We start from the raw sequence: 22474 nt of genomic DNA on the forward strand, positions 1-22474 counted from the left end.
TGTTGCCCTTTCCTCGACCGAAGCGGAGTACAGATCAATGCGTCGATTGGTGGCTGAAATTGCCTGGGTAGTTCGTCTTCTTCAAGATCTCATTGCTCCTCCATCTTTTCCTGTGCCTTTGCACTGTGATAACCAAGCAGCAATTCATATAGCAAAAAATCCTGTCTTTCACGAACGAACTAAGCATATCGAGCTTGACTGCCATTTCATTTGTGAAAAATTGCTGGATGGGTTGATTTCTCTATCTTTTGTTCCATCTTCATCTGAGATCGCTAATATCTTCACAAAAGCCCTCTCTGGGCCTCTTCACCGTTCTTTTATGGGCAAGTTGGGAGTCCGATCTGGGGTCTTCAACTTGAGGGGGGTGTTGCCGGAAAAATTACTTCGGCCTCGATAAGTCGTAGTGTTCAGACAGAGGCTCAAAGTGGAGGAGACAGTGGGACATAGGATATGTCTGAATATGTTCAACTTTAGTATATCAAACTCCTTTTATTTCTCTTAAAGTGAAGGTCACTGATGAGGACATATGCACATATAATAATACACACAAATTGTAGCCAACGGTCATGGTTCTTTCTTTGTATAAATATAGGAATAGCATTGTACATATGACATCACGAGAAATAGAAAAATATTTTCCATACCATCTTTCTTGAATTTCTTCAGAGTTGAACCTTAATTAATCCGTTATTAGATCAACCCAATATTTAACAGCTCACGTTGCTTTAATCTGAAACATCTAAAGTTCACCTTGTGTGGCAAGGGGTTATCATTTATTGGATTTTGCAGATGTTATGAATTATCACCATGTGTGGTAAGGAATTACCATTTGTTGCATTTTGCAGATGTTATGAAGAAGATAACACATCCATTAACTAAGCTGTTAGCAGTTAGCTTTACCCTCGACCAACAAATTCTTGCTCTACTTAAATACACCTTATGACAAATACTTGTTCAACAAGCCTTTCATACCTTAGTTACTTATATGAGAAAGCACAACCCCTTAATTGTGAACTCCACCAGTTGGCAATAGTCATTATTAACATTATATTACATAAAAAAAAAAAGTTTACTACGACGATTTGTGGCAGTCTATAGAAAAGAAAATTCCACCATACATTGCTCAGGATAGATATCATAACTTAGTAACTAGATGATGCTAAATTGTGAGCTTAATATATAAATTCTTGGATCAATCAGCTTCCTCTCGTGCCATTTCATTTGTTCCCATGGGCCTTCATCCCTTCTACAAAAAGAATAAAGAACAGAAGATCAAATCGTAAGGGAAAGCACTTTCTTAACCATATTTATAAAGAAGACAAAGAGCCTGCTTTACCATTTGTGCGTATGACTTAGGTACTGCAATATCAAAATCAGTTTCAACATGCATGACAAAGATGGCATATTGCTATGGTAGCTAAAAAAGTATCTGGACTCGAACACTTCGTTTCTTCTTTTACCTAAATGAATCTGGTTACTCCAGCTCTTCAGTTTTACTTTCTTAAGCTTCAAATGGCCGGCCTGATGTTTTTGCTCTCCACCAGTTAATATTCAAATAATAAAGAGTTTAAGTTAATTATATACACCGCAGCGTATATAACTTTTACACCATCAAGTCAACTTTTTCTATTGTAGTCACCGGCGGATTCAAGATTTAAATTTTATGGGTTCAACCTTTAAGATTTTAAGTATTAAACCTATTATATCCTAAAGTTATGGGTTCATATCTATAATTTATTGCGATTTTAGTAGTTTATTGTACATAAATTTATGCTACGCGTCAAAAGTTATGGGTTTAATTGAACCCGACGTTATTGAGCTACATCCGCCCCTGATTGTAGTACATAGTAACTTGTCTTATTTTCAAAATTACAAATCTTACATTTTAATTAAGGAGTCTTACCTGTCGTCTGTCTGTCGATATCCCTTGGTTGACCTAGTGATGTAAAATATTCCACGCTTAAACTCGATAGTAAATGGATTAATGCATAACATTGTGTTAGTGTGTATCTTATACAAAATATTTCTGATGAATAAAGTGCTTTGTTAAAACTGGATTTAAATTTAATTTTTACCAAAAGATGCTGTTGGAGATAAAGTGGAAACAGAAGGAACTTCCATGAGGTCGCTAAGTTGAGAATACATATGGTTGATGAACTTTATGGACTCTAAGTGAGGTTCCTCCATTGCTTCTTTTAGCTTGCTTAGCGCCACACAATATGCTTCCTGTCCACCAAAAAACAATTTATTCTTAGCTTATTACCAAAAATTAAAGCTCTTACCCATAAACCTAGTGTGTACTTAAACGTAGGTAAATATACTACTAGTATAATATGTGCATTAAGTATGTGTGGGTTAGGATTAGAGTTGAATTCAGGATCTGAATTAGTTAATGATTTTAGAATAAGCATGATCTTACGATATCTATTAATTTTTAATCCATTTGTGCCTCTCTGTGTACATTATTTCAATTGAAAACATTGAATTCATAAAACCTGCTACATCAAATATGTATAGTTGTGATGGGATAAACTATAATAGACTAAGAAGAAACAATATGGAATTAACTCAAAGAAAAAGAAAGAGATGGCGTCTGTTGCAGATTTATATGCTTCTATATACATACAATGATTATCAAACTTGGAAAAAATGCAGAAACTTGTTACCATAAAAGTGTCCAGTTCTGGTTGATCAATTGCGAGTGAGCTGAGCTTCTCATCAACAGCAAAGTTATTGTTCATTTTTGATTGATCCATTGTGTGTGAGCTACGCTTCTTATATTTTGCCTTTGCTTCAGCTCTTTCAATTTTGTCAATCTCACTGATACCCGAACAAACCTGCTAACGAAAAACAGTAAAAATATACTCTACTTGATTTTCTGTTAACCTTATGCGCTTCTTAGATTTACAAAAAAAAAAAGAAAAAAAAAAGGGAGTAACTAGGTTTTGAAGATGAAAGCAACACAAGCATCTTTTACTACCTCTTCGGAAAAATTAAGTAATAGGGTAGTAGAATAATTCAAGCAAATTCATATATATAGGATTATATAATAATATAAATACCTTCAAACAGTCCAAGTGAGTGTCAACCAAAAGATCATACAAAGAGTGGGAAGATATTTTCCTCTTGATGACTTCTGTTTCTTCTTCATTATTATCTTCTTCTACGGCATCTCCTGATCTAGAACTAAAATATTCCTTTGCTTCCAGCTGCTCTCCATCTCCAAAGTTGTCACTTTTTGTCTCCATCCCCAATATGTATATCTATATGATACCAAAAATGCTATAGCTACACTCAATAGTCCACTTTATATACTTTATATACAGAAAGAGTAGGGTTGCTTGAAATGACTAGTTATAGTAAATGGAAAGCAATAGCTCCAAATATTTGGAAGATACTGATTGACCCATGCATGCACGACCTATTCTATCAGTCAGACAGGCAACACTCCTATCATAAAAAGAGAGAGAGAATATGACTATTTCTGCATTCATATTTTTATCTCTTTTTGCATAGTCGAAAGGAACATTTCATGGGCTTCTTGGATTCTGGGGACCTTTCGTAGTGTACTTAGTACAACTACGCTATGATGAGTCAGTTCTTACTTTGTTTTCCATGTTACAGTGCCCCCCTCTCTTTATTACTGTACTAGTAGCCTTTCGTTCCTTGTTTCTTTCTTGAATTTAACCTATACTCACCGGTGTCGAGAGCCAAAATTTCAGCTCAAGATAGCATGTAAAAATATAAAAAAATTCAACATCTATAGTACATATACATAAATTTATTTTTAACCTATTTACACATCGTAACTTTTTTTTACAAGATGTCAATTGTCTTCTCTTGGAAAAGAGTGGTGGAGTGTCTTGCCAGCTTATACTATTAGTATAATTTTATATTGTAGTATGTTAACTATTTTATTTTTTATGTTACTAATTTCACAAATCTCAAGTGATTACCTGTAATTGTTTTTAGGTGTGATCGAATAGTGTAAAAGTTTTTTACATTAGATTTTTTGTGTATAGGAATTAAAATCTTCTTTCTTTACTTTGAAGGCTGCAGATCATGAGAGAGAGCATTCAACTTCGTTACTGTGGAGAAACTGTATGCAATGTTCTTTTCCAAAACATGTCTTTGTCAAAGCGTCATCACTATTTAGGAGTATTGTGAGGAGAATGTTATTACCACTGTTCATTGGTTCACGGGATCTTGCAGGGTCACATTCTTGAATGGGGTCCCAAATGTACGGTTGCACATGATTTTTTCAGGTTGTACGGGAAAAATTAAAAATAAAAATCATTTCTCTGGAAACTGTATTCCTATCTATATATGTACTGCAAAATTTGTTCAATAATCACTATATGAAATGAATCCTTTGACCATGGCACCAAATATATACTATCAGGGTTCAATTGATTTACTGAAACAACGAGAACTTGAAAGCTACTTTTTCAAGTTTCAATAGCGGAACATTACGTAGCCTCCTATTATCTACTATTATACCTGGTGTCGATCAACTTTCGGATACGTACGGACAGGAAGAAGAAGGCAGATAACGGAAATGCAAAAGAGAAGAGCCTGTACATTCATAATGCAAAACATTTCATACTATAAGTATAATTGAACATGTTATCCTAGGTTAGTTATCATTTTTTACTAATTTATTTATCCTCTAACTAATTACCTGTGGTTAACTTGCAAGGACCTGATATGCATAGAACTTAAATTAGACGGTTTAAAAGATACTTGCATAATGAGGTCATGACTTGTAAGGTTGTCTAGCTTAAAATCTGTCACTTGTAATTAATTTAACTATTCATGTAAAATCTATACAATAACCAGTAACTGATAACATGATGAAAAATGTAACTAGCTATCAGAATTCACATGTTGAACTACCATGGTCGAGAAAAAAATCTTTTTTTTTTTGGTGAAACAAAAAGCTTTATTTATCACCAGTACCCAATAAAAAGAATGTACTAGAATCCTAGTATGTACAAGAATCCTAGCCAGGCATGCGAGTGCCCCTAAATGTTTATCCTCTCTTTGCTCCTCTTTTCCCTACTCCGTCTTCCTATTCTATTGTTATCATTACTTCCTATACAATTGATCTATCCACTCCCTCTCATTCCTGCTACATTTCCTGTGTAAAAAATTACTACTCTAATCTTGCATTCTTGCTGGACTTGTGCACATATAACACCCGGTGAAGGGGCTCGCTGGTTCCATAGAGCTTCATTTCTTGCCCACCATATTATGTATATCAACACTGCTGTCATTGCTGTGATAAGCGCCCTGCACTTCTTCCCTTTGACCGCTCTTATTGATCTATGCCATACCCCCTTGACATCATTTTTTATTGTACCTTTCTGCACCAATTTTAATAGCATCTGTAGGCATGCCGCAGAGAATTTGCACTCAAAAAATAAATGTTCCACTGTCTCTGGTTGGCTTCCACAAATAATACACCAGTTGTCTTGGCTTATCTTCAGCCTTAGCAATCTATCCTTTGTAAGTAGCTTTCTGTGCATGGCAAGCCAGCTAGTGAAGCAACGCTTAGGCATGTTCATCCTACATCATACCCCTCGATACCATGATCTTTCTTCTGCATCTCCCTTGCTCCATTGGTATCCACTCCCTCACTAAGTATTTGCCATCTTATTTCAGCCATCCATTATTCATAAAACCTCTAGCAAACTTGTCTCTGGTGGAGCATATTTTCTTCCAGTACCAGCAACTATCTGTTGGGGGGGGGGAGTATTGCCACCATGGTAGGTCCTTTATATACAGATGATTGACCCACTTAACCCACATATTATCTTCCTTGTTAGCTATGTTCCATACGTACCTAACCATTGCTGCTTCATTCCATATGATATAGTCAGTTATCCCTAATCCTCCTTGCATCTTTGGTCAACACACCATGTCCTAGGCCGCTAATGGCATTTTGGTAGAATTTCATTTCACCTCCCAAAGAAAACTCCTACATATAGCTGTTATGTTTCTCAGTACCTTCTTAGGGATAATGAATATAGAGGCCCAATAGGTATGTACCTGCATTAGAACCGCACTCACCAGTAACACCCTACCTACCAGCAAAGGATAGGTGTTTAGTACCCCATGTTCTTACTTTTATTGCTAGTTTGTCCACTAGCATTTCACAATTTGTGGCTGATAGCTTCTTAGAAGAAATTAGCACACCAAGATATCTAAAAGGCAGTGTTCCTTGCTGATACCCTGTTAGCTCACAGATATCCTGGAGGCATTGTGTCTCTATATTTTCCATATAGATATTCGACTTGGCTGCATTTGTGTTCAATCCAGATACTTGTGAGAATGTTTTGAGCCCACTGAGGATCAGTTCCACTAATTTCCATTCTCCTTTTCAAAAGAACAGAACATCGTCTGCAAAGCACAGATGGTTCAACTTGATGCCTCTACATTATGTATGATATTGGAATCCTTTTTGGTTAGTTATCCACTTCATAATTCTAGATAGATATTCCATACAAATCACAAATAGCAGAGGGGATATTGGATCTCTCTGTCTAAGGCCACGCCTGCCTTTAATGCTACCAAATACCCCTCCATTTACAGTTATAGTGTACTGAGTGAATGTGATACAAGTCGTAATCCATCTAATGAACCTTTGAGAGAAATTAAGAGCATGCAACATCTCTTCAACAAATCCCCACTCCACAGTGTCATATGCCTTATGAAGATCAACTTTTATTAAGCAACTCCTAGTAGTATTCTTCCGTTTGTATAATCTCACCAGGTCTTGATAGATTAAAATATTGTGTACTATACTTCTACCAGCAATAAAAGCACTTTGGTTGTCAGAAATTATCTCAAGAAGAACCTTCTTTAATCTATTGCATAACATCTTCGATATTACTTTGTATATTATGTTGCAACAGGCAATTGGCTTATAGTCACCCACTGCATCAGCATGTGTACTCTTGGAAACTAGTTTTATCACTGTGTTGTTTACTATTCTGAGCATTCTTCCTATTCTAAAGAATTTCATAATCCCATTTATCACATCATTACCCACAATGTCCTAGTTGTCTTTGTAAAATTGGCTACCAAACCCATCTGGCCCTAGGGCCTTGTCCCCTGAGATAGCCCACAATGCTTTCTTCACTTTTGCAGCTGTGAATTCTACCTCTAACCCATTCCTTTGCTCCTCATTAACTGAGGACCTTGCTTAACCAAGTAGCTATTTACACGAGCCCTGTCTTCCTGGTTCGTTCCCAGTAAGTCAGTATAAAACTCTATGAATGCTTCAGGTATCTTCATTGCGTCACTTCATTCCTCCCCATACATATCCTTGATATGGAATATTTTGTTTCTATTCCTCCTAGCTTACAGCATTCAATGATAGAACTTTGTGTTTTGATCCCCTAGTGTGAGCCATTGAACCTTAGCCATTTGTTGCAAGAACAGGTCTCTGGCTTTCTTCCATTTACTGAATCTGTCTTAATTGATTTCTTGGAGAGTACTCTTGATCTTATGCGATTTTCCCATTAACTGATACATATGTGTGCCCTGTGTACTAGTCTTCCACCCTTCCTTTATCCTTGCTTTGAAGTCAGTAGCCATACTCCACATGTTGAAGTATTTGAATCTTTTTCTGCCCTTGTACTCCACTCTCCCAGCTGATAATACCAGGGGAATGTATCATACAACCCTGGACTCATATAGTGAACCTCAGATGCAGGCATTCTTGACAACCAATCAATAATTGACAAGTACTCTATCAATTCTACTCGACTCTACTGTCACCTGCCTGTTTATTACTCCATGTATAGTATGCCCCTGAGGATCTCAGATTTGTATTGAGCATTCCTCCACACACTTTTTGAATTCCTTGATCTTTGCCATGGTAACTGGACTCCCTAATATTTCCTCTCTATTCAGAATACAATTGAAATCCCCCATTAGTTCCCATGGGCCCTTCACCATTTGATGTATGCCCTTGATATCTAATCCGAGTTATTTCCTCATACTTTGATCATTGAATCTATATATCAATAGTTGTTCAGTAATATTTACTATATTAACATCATAAACCAATGGTTTCCAAACAATCCATATTTTTCTACCTGGGTGTTGTGCCGGGTTTGTATTAAAGGACCAACCATTGCAAAGATTAAGAGAAGCTTGTTGTGCCTTGCCCCTCTTAATCTTAGTTTCCAAGAGACTAAATAAACCAACTTTTTGGTTGTTCATAAGCAGATTCATTTCCTTTTGCTTATGTGGTTTATTCAATCCTCTGGCATTCCAAAATCCAATTCTATCAATTTGGGAAGGGGTTGTCCCCATCCCTCCCTTTTCCTAGGGTCATCTCATCCCTTTTTCCTGTTTGACTCTTATCCCCTGCCATAGTTCCCCTCTTTGTAGCATCATCTTCTTGTTGGTGATCTCCCAAGGTTGTAAAGGAGTTCATTGTTCTAATAGTGGTACCCTTCTATACTACTTCCCCTGCTTTCCCAAGCCCTGGCTTGCTGACCTGATATCTCTCATGCCTGACACCAGAGGTTGTTGCCTTTTCCTGGTTACACCCTTGTCCTGTATTTCCATTATTTCTTTGTATGCCCACTCATTGTCTTTGGCCCTATCCACCCTCCCTCTGTGGAGCTTCAATATGATTTTACCCTTGTTTTTTCATCATGGTTTCATTATGTCCTCCATAATGATCTTCAAATTGAGATTGTCGGGTTCCTGAAGGGTGAGGTCCAACCCCTCTATAATTGGGCTTGCTACAATTTTGCTTCATGATTTAGGGCTTACCTCAATATTTTTCACTGCATTCCCCCGTTCCATTGTCTGATCATCATCTTCAACCATATCAGTCCATGATTTTCGTTTCTCTATCTGCTTTCCATCACCGTCTCTGTTGTTTATCGACCAAATCCCTAACCCTCCACCATCGGTGGTTGATTGACTGAGATCCTGTGGTGGTATTCCTTGAAAGACATTGACACTTCGAGATTTTTTAGCATAAGATGTTTGTAAAATTCCTCTTGCTCTGCTCATGTTACTTGGATTACCTCCTGCGTATGCTGCCCTCTACCCAGTCTTTGACTTCCTCGTCATATTCAACAATGGCTAAGAGGAGACCTCATTCTAGAGAGAGAAAAGCCCGTAGAACCTTTATTTCACTTGAGAATGAAAGAAATCTTTAATTTAGACAATTTTTAAAGGCCAAAAGAAGTTCGTGAAAGTATTTAAAAAGTTTGTAATTTGGCCAAACATATTTGGATATCAAAATGGGACCAAACGTATCAAAATTTGTAATAGTAGTACCAGATGGCAGATATTCAAGTACTACAAAATACAAGTAAATATCAATAAACAACGTTCATAAATTTTGCAACTATTCTTGTAAATGCATGTTAGTAGGGGAATCTTTGGCCAAGGCCTTCATATTATGTTAAGTGATCCATTAGGATATCCTAGGTGATACGATCCTGGATAGAAGAAGCATAACATATTACGGATGATCTTGAATATCTAGTGAACTGTTATGTTGATTTATTCAAACCAATATGAACGCGTAATTCGCAAGCCATGGACCACCATATATGATTTTGAATTGGAGTGATTCAGGGAAGGTTTGAACCATAAAATTATGACTTTGTTCCACACCTGGAATGAGTTGAATAGTTTGAAGAGGAATTTAAATGTGGGATAAGATAATATTTTGTGGCAAAGAGGAGATTGGAAAAGAGCAAGGGAGAAATCTCCGTTATCTGAGCATGGTCAGCTTGACCTAGTAGGAGATCCAACTTGTTGTGTTATCTGAGTGTGGCTAGCTTGACAACATAGGACCTCCAAGCATGTTGCGCAATTTGAGTGCTATTTGAGTGTTGTCACATGATTGTATTCAAAAAGATAGTTTGATTCTTGGGCTACTTTTGATTTCTAGACCTTCCACTACAAGAAAAAATAAATTACCAATGAATAGGGGACCTCGAAGTTTTTGCATATTGAGATATTAGTAAACCTCTTTTGAGATGAATTAGACTTCTTGGTTCGAGTTTGACTCATGATTGCATGTTTTCAAGAATTGAGATTTTTTAGGAAAATCTTCTGTTTGTTTCTTTATATCGTGAGTTATGTTTTGTTGTTCTTTGGAGGCAATCAAGTTAGTATATCGACTGTTGCGTAAAACATTCATCTAAATTTCTAGATTTCTTCTTTGTTTGACTATTACATTTATTCTCGATTATTTTATTAATTCTATCTTTAAGTTTGCTTTCTAATATTGATATTTAATATTTCGTTTCCGTTTGTAGCTCGCATGGTGTCACCGGGGCATTTATCAAGGCGAGGAAAGAGATATTCAATCCACGAATTATTTAAAAAAGAATTAAAGAATTATAACTCGAGCATCTCGTATTATTAATTTATGTTTATATATTTCTTGATATAACACTAACTGTTTGAAGGGTCAAACATCCTTTTGTTTGACCACATCCTTTTAATCTATGTTACTGTATTGGTAAAAAAAGTCTTGACATGTGAACAGATCAATAACCAATATGTTGCAAATATTGCCTAGTGAGTTCCATCAAACTCGAAGGTCAACTAAGGAAGTAAATTCCAAGTTCTCTAAATCGATATCAAACAATGTTAATCCAAAAGTAACCATCCCGAGTCTCCGGAAAATGATCGAATATCCAAAAAGACTACGAATATCTGGATAAGGTGTATCTCCAGATAAATTATCAAGTGCCCGGAAGCAACTATTCGGAGTCTCTGAATAAGAAGACCGATATACTTATAGTTTTTGAGAAATTCGAGGGTAAGTTTTAATTCAGTAATTACAAAATTTAGTATTACTCAGAAGTTATAAATCTTTTAAGACATAATGGAAGGGCCAAATAAATGCTCGTTAAATAGGTCTGATTAAATAAATGCGCTACTAGAGTTTAATCCCATAATTTCATAAATCTCGAATTGTCTATATCATGATCAGATAATGTTATCTAGGAAGTCATCACTTAGAGTCTCTGAAAAGTCAAGTGCCCAAAAAGTCTGCATTAATTCCTTGGCAGGTACAAATTATTCAAGTTGGCTAATTAATGTTCGTAATGAACAAGCGCAATTCTAGGGAATAGTTACACTTACTTTGTGCTATAAATATTTTCAATTCGTCATGTTTGTATCCCAACTCATATTCATATATTCATACAAGATACAAGTAGCTAATCATTTCTACTAATCTGTACTATTCATCAATCTTGTTCGACAACTCCTTCCCATTATGGATCATTGAATAAGAATTATTTCCTTTTAACTTTATTATCAATTCATTGCTCAATTCTATTTTTTATCTCATTAGTCTACTCATTTAGGGATTGAATTAATTTCTTGAGGGTTTATAATTATAAATTTAATTATTTTATCCTTAAACCAGTTTTTAGGTTAAACAGTTTGATGTCTACTGTAGGCCCCCAGAAATCCTACTGTTCATCCAAAAATTTCTACTAATTGTCTTTGATTACTACTAATATACAAAATCACTATGTATGGGGAAATACTACATAATGTTGTTAACGAGCAAGTAGGAGAGACATCCACTAACCAAAATTTGAATGATGGAAATCAACTGCCTCGTTAAATTCCTCGAAATTCACTCCCGAATCATTCCAGGGAACCATCAGCTCGAAGGATTGAGCACGGTGAAGCATAAAAAATTCAGTAAGAACTGGCATAATTTATGGCTCAATAGAGGTCTTGAAATCAATAAATCCACGAGGCTATTCTATCCTTGACTATGAATGCATGTGCACATTTACCGATAGTACCGATAATGGATTTGCCAATTCTGGTTGCGACACCCCGAGGTTCTAGTATTGGGAAACTCTCAAATAATTTCGGAGCCAGAGGTTCAAGTACAACGGACAACTCAGACTTGTAAAATTTAGTTCTAACTTTCCAAAAATAGCTCACAAATCAAGGTGAACATATGGAGCAAATTCCAAAATTTTCACATGTGGTCAAAGGATCGATACAGATAAATATTCTCAACAACCGCAAAAATTGAGTGCTTCCCCATTGTCGATTCCGAAGAAATTAAAAATATCGGACATTACAAAGTATAGTAGGATATTATATCCATGGGCTTACATCGTAGTATATACAACCAGAGCCAAAGGAAATAACCTAAAACAATTGGAGATCGAGCCAGTGATAGTGAAGAAATTCGAAGAAACAATTACAAAAGGAGCATTAACCTCGTATTCTCTCCTTCTCAAATATTCAATTAACTCTTTTGTTGAGCTTGCAGAAGCCTTCATTAAGGCGCATACCGGGGCCGGAAGGTGGAAAACGAATGGAGGTGTCACGACCCAACAACGCTTGCTAGGCAAGGCAACAATGCCACAATAACAATAAACTAAAATAACAGAACTTGATAATCTAAACAACAAAATAATCAGAAAGTATCCGAAATAGAAACAATAACGCAACTTCAACCATCCCATGATCTGGTGTCAACGAGTACATGAACACTATGAAATCTCAAAATTTAGAGTCAGATCCTCAATATAGAACAGTCTGAATGGTCGAACAATGATAATAGAAATAAACAAAACAGAATATCAAGGTCTGCGAACGACATAGCAGCTACCTTGTAGTCTCCACAAACTAGATCCGGTGCGAACTCCAACAATCACCATGCCCAGCAGTACCTGAATTTGCACATAAACTGTAGAGTGTAGTATGAGTACAACCGACCCCATGTACTCAATAAGTAACAAACCCAACCTCGCGCTGAATCCAACGACGAGCTCGAAAGAAGATCAGTGTCCAGCACCAATAATCAATCAACACATGATATAATGATGATAGTAAAATAAAAAAATTCAAGAGATATCATGTTCAACTCATTCACAAATATGGAAAATTAGATAGAATTTCAAAGTATAACAGTCAAAGCCCCAATCTTACCACCAAAATCACTAAGACATGAGTTTATCAAGAAAACTATGATTTCCAAACTTTCAACAACATGTAAGACATTTCATCTACCATCTAGCAGGAGGAAAATACACCTTTTTGCCTGCATGTCAAATATTCATGTCAAATCAATAACATTATAATGAACTCATTAGGTATACGCACACTCAACACGCTCATGGTGCCTGGCGCAGGTGCCCCACACTATACACAATCACACTCAACACTGTACGGGTGCCTGGCACAAATTTCCCTTGCCATCACATACCAAATCACTCTGCATGCGCTCACTGTGAATACTAGACTTTTAAGGGGTGGGTCCTTTCTCAAGCACTGATCAAATATAAATCAACAATCAATATAACCGTTGCGGCGTGCAACCCGATCCAAATATCAATCAGTTGCAGCATGCAACCCGATCCAAATATCAATATAACCGTTGCAGCATGAAACCCAATCCAAATATCAATCATTGCGACGTGCAATCTGATTCAAATATCAATTCGTTAAAGCGTGTAACCCGATCCAAATATAAATAACAATACGACTCTATGTCCCACATCAGTCATCAACCGCTCAAGTCTCAATGGCTCACGTCTCATAGAATTCAACCCAAACAATATCACATATTAAAGGCATCAACTGCATGTGATATGATCTATAAATAATGTACAGAGACCGAGATATAACATGTAGATAAAAATTATGACTGAGGATATGACTACAAATAAGGCAAACAACTCAAAATAGCAACAATGCCCCTATCATGTCCCAACAGGTAAGCACATAACTTAGAAATGATCCGTAGCATGAGTAACAACTCAAGTAGTCATACAAGTAGAGAAAGAAAACACGGATATAACGAGGCATGATAAAAAACAAGTATCATAGTAGCCTAAAGTCTACCCAGATCATGAATATCCCGGTATACCCACCCACGCCCGTCACCTAATACGTGTGTCACCCTCAACACATCTCAAGTATCATAGTCCATAGGTATAATTACTCTCAAACCAAGATTAGATATGTTACCTCACTCGGACTAGTCTTCAACCTTGAATAGCATAAAAACCTCGATCTAGCTCTCCAACCGCACAAATCCAAGCCAAACATCATCCAAGAAAATCCACAATGCCATAGAAAACGATCCCAATCTTTAAAGCTTTGATTTTTGAAAACATCTCCAAAAGTCACCAACAGTCCACTTGGGCTCGCGTGGCCAAAATACGAAACCAATACCAAAATACGATAACCTATAAGCTGCCAAGTCCAAATACATAATTAGTTTCCAAAATTGAGTCCAAATCGGTACACAATTTCCCAAAATACTACCTCTTAAAATATAGGCAAAAACCAATTTCCTTTCAAAATCCCAGGTTCTATGTGTAGAAATACATGGGTAATCAAAATATAAAGCCAAATCCAAGTGAGAATTTCTTACCTCCAGTGTAGTAGTGAAATTGATCTTCAAAATCTCCTTTTTTCGAAGTCTAGGGCTCAAAATATGAAATAATAGGCAAAGTCCCGAAACTGGAAACTTAAACAATCGGCCCCGGCTATACATAATGCGAACGCGTCCCTAGGCCATGTTCGCGAAGAACAAAACCACTCAGTGCCAAAAACCTTCAATGCGAATGTGACATCCCCAGCGCGAACACGATGGCCAACTGGCCTCTCAATTGCGCGAATGCGAGAGCCCAAGCGCGAACGCGAAATCCAACCTCTATAATACTCCATGAACTCGAGAACTTCATCGTGAACATGATAAATAAATAACCTGCAGCCCAGAACTGTCATGATCCAAAATCCCAACTCGTCGTGATGTCGCCTAATACAATGGCTAGGCAAGTCAAAACATGATAATAAAGGAAAGCAGAACAACAGAACTTATAGAAATAACATAAGTCTGAAATCTCAATACAACAAATACTGCTAATACAAAGTAAAATCCCAGAAAACTAGTAAATATGGAGTCATGAGCTCTACAACGGAATACAAGTCTAAAACTGAACAATAATAACACTATCTGAACTGTAACAACAGTATGAAAGGAAAAGACAAGTCAAAACTGCAACCAAGGATGCAGCTCTACCTCGCCTCTTATTGGTAGTCCAACAAGCGAGCCTACTACTGAAAATTGGTCCCCATACCTAGATCTACACAATTAAGTGCAAAGTGTAGTATGAGTACAACCGATCCAATGTACTCAATAAGTATCGTAACTAACAACGGTGAGGTAAAAGAAACAAGAATTATAAATGATACATGTTATAATATGTACAACTTCATATAATTCAACAAGTATAGAACAATAATGTGAATATGTGTAAGATATTGAGAGGACTATCTGTGCGTGTGTGTACAATTACTTTTAATCACTACTCAGTCACAGATACAACATATAAGATGATATGCAGATAATCAGATAACAAACTATGAAAATTGCAAGTAGATATGGATGCAATTCCAAAATAACTCTGGCCAGACTTTCCTCAGCTTTTCCATATCCGTACCAACTTACTGATCAGTTTTCCTCAATAACCGTGTGTATACCATCAAGAGAGAAACATGAAAGGGTGACCCTAGGGGATGGATTCGTATTCACACGCTGCATGGACCACTCACGTGCTAATAATATAACCTGCACGGACAACTCACGTGCTCATAACATCAATATCTGGATCCGCACAGATAACACATGTGTTGCATGGACAACTCATGTGCTAATAATATCAACCACACAGACAACTCACGTGCCAACAATCACAATCCGCCAGGCGTGGTCACATGCTACCTGTACAGCTCATAACATAGAGAAAACAAATATACGAGAGTATATGTACATGATCAATAATTACCAATTTAATACTCCTGGATTGGTTTATCTAGCATGCTATAGTGTAGGCATGTGAAATGTGTGCTATCACAACCAAAACAGATAATTTCCATCAATAATAGTAGTTATCAGGTTCAACCGGAAAAATAAGCTCAACAAAATCTCAAATATGGTACAAATAGCTCACAAAGGTGTACAAGTAGGAGAAACATTTCAACTTAAAGCTTATCAGTCATTTCAAGGCATGTCATAGCCTAAACACTCCCGAACGTGGAATTAGTACCCCGGTGCGCACATATGGGCTCAACCCCGCACATGTACGCCACCCATAGCACGTAGCTATCACAAATAATTCAGGCAACTAATGCACCGACCAAGTTTAGATAAGATACTTACCTCGAGCAAGCCAAATTACTCCCTTAGCAAGTCCTTTCCGCGCGTATCAACCTCCGTAAGGCTCGAATCTAGTCAAAATAACGTAATACTATTAATAAAAGCTATAGTAATTGATTCCAAATGATAAAACTAAGATCTTTAAGCAAAATCAAAAAGTCAATCCAAAAAGTCAACCCCGGGCCTATATCTCGGAACTCGACAAAATTTACAAAATCCGAACACCCATTCACTTACAAGTCTAACCATACCAAAATCATCAAATCGACCTTGAAACCTCCATTTTTCATTTTTCCAAAGTTTCCACAAAATCCCTCATTCCTTCACTTTAATTTACTAATTAAATGCTAAAATAAAGATAGAATTATAGAATAATGATGAATACGAGTCAAAAACACTTACCCCGATCCAATATGTGAAAATCCCCTACAAAATTGCCTAAAATCGAGCTCTCCAACTCAAAATGTGAAAATAATACTCTAACCCTCAATTTGGAATTTTAAAGCTGCTGCCCAGTGATTAACATCGCGATCGCGAAGAACAAAATCTTCAATGGCCAGAACCCTTCTATGCGAACGCACCCTCAACGCCGCGAACGCGGTAACCAAACTTTCAAACTTACGAGATTGCGGACCTACTCACGTGACCGCGAAGAACAACGCGTCTGAATCCCAGACCTCACCTACCTTCTTCGCGAATGCGTTCATACACCCGCGTTCGCGTAACACATAATCTCAGAACTCTGCGATCGCATCCACCATATCGAGAATGCATAGAACAAATTCCCAGTTACCAGAAAAGACTCTACGCGATCGCGTCCCTCTTCCCGCGATCGCGAAAAAGGAAACTAGAAGCACAGATATCAGCAATCCAATGAAGTCCAAAATGAGTCCAAACTTGATCCGAAACACACCCGAGACCCCCGGGACCAAATCCAAACATACTAACAAGTCCTAAAATACAATAAAAACTTAGTCGAAGCCTCAAATCACATCAAACAACACCAAAAACACGAATCGCACCCCAATTCAAGCCTATTGACACTAATGAATTTCCAACTTCTACAATCGATGTCGAAACCTATCAAACCAACTCCGATTGACCTCAAATTTTGCACACAAGTCATAAATGACACAATAGACCTATTCCAACTTCTAGAACCAAAATCCGAGCCCGGTATCAACAAAGTCAATTCTTGGTCAAACTTGTCCACTTTCCAAACCTTCAACTTTCCAACTTTCGCCAATTCAAGCCAAAATAACCTATGGACCTCCAAATCAATATCCGGACATACTCCTAAGTCCAAAATCACCATATGAATCTATTGGAACCATCAAAGTTCTGTTTCGAAGTCATTTACTCATAAATCAACATACAGTTAACTTTTTCAACTTAAGCTTCCAACCTTGGGACTAAGTGTCCCAATTTATTCCAAAACATCCCCGGAACAAATCAAACCACCCCATCACGTCACATAACCCCAATTAAACATAGAATAATCAATAAATGGGGGAACAAGGCTACAATACTCAAAACGACTGGTTGGGTCGTTACATTCTCCCCCTCTTAAGCAAACGTTCATCCTCGAACAGGTCTAGAATCATACATGAAGTATCAAATAAATGTGGATAGTTGCTCCACGTTTCCTGCTTGGTCTCCCAAGTAGCTTCCTCAACTGGCTGACCTCTCCACTGATTTTTCACTGAAGCTATATTCTTTAATCTCAACTTTCGAACCCGCCGATCCAAAATTGCCACCGACTCCACATCATTAGTCAAATCCCCATCTAACTAAATCGTGTTGTGGTCCAAAACATGAGACGGATCACATAATACTTCTAGAGCATAGAAACATGAAACTCTGGGTGAACACTCGATAAACTAGGCAGCAATGCAAGCTTGTTGGCCAACTCTCCAATCCTCTCAAGCACCTCAAAAGGACCAATATACCGAGGGCTCAACTTGCCCTTCTTATCGAACATCATCACACCCGTGAAAATCTGAGCAGTACCTTCTCCCCCCACCATATAGGCAACATCACGAACCTTCTAATCGGCGTAATTCTTCTATCGAGACTGTGTCATGCGAAGCTGATCCTGAATCAACTTGACCTTTTCCAAGGCATCCTAAACTAGATCTGTGCCCAATAACCTAGCCTCCCCCAGCTCAAACCACCAAACTGGAGATCGACACCGCCTCCCATATAAGGACTTATAAGGAGCCATTTGAATACTCGATTGGTAGCTATTGTTGTAGGAAAACTCTACAAGTGGTAGAAACTGATCCCAAGAACCCACGAAATCCACAACACAAGCGTGTATCATATCCTCCAATATCTGAATGGTGCGCTCGGACTGTCCGTTCGTCTGAGGGTGGAATGTTGTACTCAACTCAACCTGTGTGTCTAACTCTCGCTGCACTGCTCTCCAAAACTACAATGTGAACTGCGTGCCCCGATAAGAAATAATGGACAGCGGCACACCATGAAGGCATACAATCTCGCGGCTATAGATCTCAGCCAACCTCTCTGAATAATAGGTAGTCATGATCGGAATAAAATGTGCAGACTTAGTCAACCGGTCCACAATCACCCAATTAGCATCAAATTTCTTCAAATTCCATGGGAGTCCAACAACGAAGTCCATGGTGATACGCTCCCATTTCCACTCAGGAATCTCAAGCCTCTGAAGCAAATTGCCCGTCCTCTGGTGCTCGTACTTCACTTGCTGATAGTTCAAGCACCGAGCCACATACTCCACTATGTCTTTCTTTATTATTCTCAACCAATAGTGCTGCCTTAAATCGTGATACATCTTTGCGGCACCCGGATGAAGGGAATACATCAAACTGTGGGCCTCCTCAAGAATCAAATCATGCAATTCATCCATATTGGGCACACAAATCAGACCCTGCATCCGCAACACCCCATCATCTCCAATAAAAACCTCCTTGGCATCACTATGTTGTACCGTGTCCTTAAGAACAAGCAAATGAGGGTCATCATACTGATGCTCTCATATAAAGAAGATCGAGAAACCACGCAAGCTAGAACCTGACTAGGCTCCGAAACATCTAACCTCACAAACTGATTGGCCAAGGCCTGAACATCTGATGCATGACGTCTCTCAATAACAAGAATATATTCAAGGCTACCCATACTCACCGCCTTTCTACTCAAGGCATCGGCCACCACATTGGCCTTCCCGGGATGATACAGAATGGTAATACCATAGTCTTTTAATAGCTCTAACCATCTCCGCTGCCTCAAATTTAGTTCTTTTTCTTGAACAAGTATTGTATACTCTGATGATCTGTAAATACCTCACAAGATACATCGTAGAGATAATGCCTCCAAATCTTCAATGCATGAATAATGGTTGCCAACTCTAGATCATGAACGGGGTAGTTCTTCTCATAGGGCTTTAACTGGCATGAAGCATAAGCAATCAATTTACCTTTCTGCATCAAGGCACACCCAATACCAATCCAAGAAGTATCACAATACAATGTATATGAACCCATTGCTGAAGACAAAACTAGAATCAGAACTGTGGTCAAGGAAGTCTTGAGCTTCTGAAATCTCTCCTCACACTCATCAGACCACCTGAGTGGGGCACTTTTCCGGGCCAACCTAGTCAAAGGTGCAGCAATGGACGAGAAACCCTCCATAAAGCGGCGATAAAATTCGGCCAAGCCAAGAAAACTCTGAATCTCAGTAGCTAAAGATGGTGTGGCTAACTCTGAACTGCCTCAATCTTCTTCGGATCAACCTTGATCCCCTCACTGAACATCACGTGCCCCAAGATCGCCACAGAATCGAGCCAGAACTTACACTTGGAGAATTTAGCATTAAGTTTCTTCTCCATTAATATCTGTAGTACAATCCTCAAATGACGTGCATACTCCTCATGGCTACGTGAGTATACTAGGATATCATCAATAAACACTATGAAAAATGAATCAAGATATGGCTAGAATACACTGTTCATTAGATGCATGAATGTTGCTGGGGCATTGGTCAAACCAAAAGACATCACAAGGAACTCGTAGTGACCATAGCGGGTCCTGAATGCCTTCTTCAAGATATCAGAATCTCGAATCTTCAACTGGTGATACCCGGACCTCAAATCAATCTTAGAGAACACCCTCACACCCTGAAGCTGGTCAACTAAGTCATCAATGCATGACAATTGGTACTTATTCTTAATTGTAAATTTGTTCAACTGCCTATTATTAATGCACATCCGCATGGTACCATCCTTATTCTTCACAAACAGAACTAGTGTACCCCAAGGCGACACACTAGGCCTAATGAACCCCTTATCAAGAAGCTCTTGAAGCTGTTCTTTAAATTCCTTTGACTTTGCTGGTGCCATACGACATGAAAGAATAGAAATTGGTTGAGTGCCCGACACCAAGTCAATACCAAAATCAATGTCCCTATCGGGTGGCATACTAGGCAAGTCTACAGGAAACACATCCGGAAAGTCTCGCACTACCGGAACAGAATCATTGGTAGGAGTATCAACACCAACATACCTCACAAAGGCAAAATATGTCAAAAGTCCCATCCCAACCATCCATTGGGCCTTCAGATATGAAATCACTTTGCTGGGAACATAGTCTAGAGAACCTCTCCACTCTATCCTAGGCAAACCTGGCATCGCCAATGTCACGGTCTTAGCGTGACAATCCAGAATAGCGTGACATGGTAACAACTAATCCATGCCTAGAATCACGTTAAAATAAACCATACTAAGCAATAAGAGATCAACTCTAATCTCTAGTCCCCCAATAGTCACCACATACGACCGATATACATGATCCACAATAATAGAATCACCCACCGGTGTAGATACATGAAAATGTGTAACTAAGGAGTCTCGAGGCATATCCAAATAATGAGCAAAGTACGATGATACATATGAATAAGTGGAACAAGGGTCAAATAATATGGAAGTATCTTTGTGGCACACTAAAACAATACCTATGATCATGGCATCAGAGGCAACTACCTCAGGTCTGGCTGGGAATGCGTAACAACAGGCCTGACCGCCACCTGATCGACCTCCCTCTCTAGGGTGGCCTCGAGTTGACTAGGCCTTACCCCGAGTTGGTTGTGCGGGTGGTGTAGCTGCTGGTGCTGGTATTATCAGCTAAGAACTCTGCTATGGAACCCTACCCAATAGTCAGAGGCAATCCCTCTTGAGGTGACTCAAGTCCCTGCACTCGAAACAACCTCTCCTCTAACGGAGCTACTCCCCCTAATAGCCCGAGGAACTTCCTGCAGAAACCTGGCAAGGCAAAGCATGGTAAGAACTCTGTGTTGGTAATGCACTGAATGATGACTGACCCGAACGAGAACTATAGGAACCATGGCAAACTGATGCACCACGATGAATTGGACGAGTCATCTTAGAAGGCCTATAAGGACGACCCCTGCTATGATAGGACTGTCCTAAAAAAGAAACACCACCGAAATTACCTGAACCACGAGTCCTCCCTATCCTCACGCTCCTAACTGGCCTGCTCCAGGCGCTTAGCAATGTTAACCACCTCGTCAAACCTCGTACCTAACGTAATCTCCCGAGTCATGATGAAACGTAGTCCATAGTTGAGGCCATCAATGAACCTCCTAATCCTCTCCCTCCCAGTGGGAACTAACCATATCGCGTGACGAGCCAACTTTGAAAACCTTATCTCATACTGGGTCTCTGCCATGCCCTCTTAGCGTAGCTGCTCAAACTGACTATGCAACTCCTCTCTGTGAGTCTGTGGAACAAACTTCTGTAAGAAGAGAACAGTGAACTCATGACACGAAAGTGGTGTAGCGCCAACTGGCCTGCTCAATTCATAGGCCTCCCACCATCTGAAGGCTGCCCCAGATAGCTGAAAAGTAGTAAATGAGACTCCATTGGTTTCCAGAATACTTGTCGTGTGAAGGATCCGCTGGCACCTGTCTAAGAAATCTTAAGCATCATCTGACTCAACCCCACTGAACTTTGGAGGCCTGAGCCTCCCAAATCGCTCTATCCTCTTCTGCTCCTCATCACTCATAGGTGGACCAACCTGGGTCCGGGCAGCTGTAATCGGCTGGGCTAGTAGTATCGCCGGTGTTTGAAGTCCTTGAGCTATCTTATCTGGAGTACGGGCGGTTGGAGTTTGGGCACCTTCCCCTGCCTGCAAAGTCGTTGGTGTAGCCGAAACTGAGATTGCCTGAGCCAGACTTGTGTATATGGTCAATATCTGGGCCAAATCCTCCTGAAGGCATGGAATC

The 22474-nt window shown here is 38.8% G+C and overlaps 3 protein-coding genes across 4 annotated transcripts; all 3 read right to left on the bottom strand.

Annotated features, from left to right (window-relative positions):
• Positions 1–1003: 1003 nt before the first annotated feature.
• Positions 1004–3250, bottom strand: LOC107794722 (homeobox protein knotted-1-like 1). 2 transcript variants are annotated; one of them, XM_016617245.2, is made up of 5 exons: positions 3063–3250; positions 2667–2837; positions 2076–2226; positions 1904–1936; positions 1004–1246 (listed from the first exon to the last, which is right to left on the bottom strand). In XM_016617245.2, the coding sequence occupies exons 1-5, from the start codon at positions 3246–3248 to the stop codon at positions 1218–1220; spliced, it is 570 nt and encodes a 189-aa protein (XP_016472731.1). In that variant the 5' UTR covers positions 3249–3250; the 3' UTR covers positions 1004–1217. The 2 variants fall into 2 exon arrangements, with proteins under 2 accessions (XP_016472731.1, XP_016472732.1); XM_016617246.2 differs by lacking the exon at positions 1904–1936.
• Positions 3251–5108: 1858 nt separating this feature from the next.
• LOC107794720 (uncharacterized) lies at positions 5109–5904 on the bottom strand. Its single transcript, XM_016617243.2, has 2 exons — positions 5846–5904; positions 5109–5520 (listed from the first exon to the last, which is right to left on the bottom strand). The coding sequence occupies exons 1-2, from the start codon at positions 5902–5904 to the stop codon at positions 5109–5111; spliced, it is 471 nt and encodes a 156-aa protein (XP_016472729.2).
• A 178-nt stretch (positions 5905–6082) lies between these two features.
• LOC107794719 (uncharacterized) lies at positions 6083–7299 on the bottom strand. Its single transcript, XM_016617242.1, has 2 exons — positions 7173–7299; positions 6083–6378 (listed from the first exon to the last, which is right to left on the bottom strand). The coding sequence occupies exons 1-2, from the start codon at positions 7297–7299 to the stop codon at positions 6083–6085; spliced, it is 423 nt and encodes a 140-aa protein (XP_016472728.1).
• Positions 7300–22474: the final 15175 nt, after the last annotated feature.

Source organism: Nicotiana tabacum, chromosome 21, assembly GCF_000715075.1.
Source record: "Nicotiana tabacum cultivar K326 chromosome 21, ASM71507v2, whole genome shotgun sequence".
Taxonomy (NCBI): Eukaryota; Viridiplantae; Streptophyta; class Magnoliopsida; order Solanales; family Solanaceae; genus Nicotiana; species Nicotiana tabacum.

Excerpts from the sequence above, each read along its gene's own strand:
- LOC107794720 (XM_016617243.2), bottom strand. The coding sequence starts at position 5,904 with ATGCAAGGAGGATTAGGGATAACTGACTATATCATATGGAATGAAGCA. Across the intron at positions 5,521-5,845 it reads AATGAAGCAGCAATGGTTAG|AAAGCTACTTACAAAGGATA; the intron begins GTACGTATGGAA and ends TGCCATGCACAG.
- LOC107794722 (XM_016617245.2), bottom strand. The coding sequence starts at position 3,248 with ATGGAGACAAAAAGTGACAACTTTGGAGATGGAGAGCAGCTGGAAGCA. Across the intron at positions 1,937-2,075 it reads ATCTCCAACAGCATCTTTTG|GTCAACCAAGGGATATCGAC; the intron begins GTAAAAATTAAA and ends TTACATCACTAG. Across the intron at positions 1,247-1,903 it reads TATCGACAGACAGACGACAG|AAGGGATGAAGGCCCATGGG; the intron begins GTAAGACTCCTT and ends TTCTTTTTGTAG.
- LOC107794719 (XM_016617242.1), bottom strand. The coding sequence starts at position 7,299 with ATGAAGATACCTGAAGCATTCATAGAGTTTTATACTGACTTACTGGGA. Across the intron at positions 6,379-7,172 it reads AATGAGGAGCAAAGGAATGG|GAGAATGGAAATTAGTGGAA; the intron begins GTTAGAGGTAGA and ends TCTTTTGAAAAG.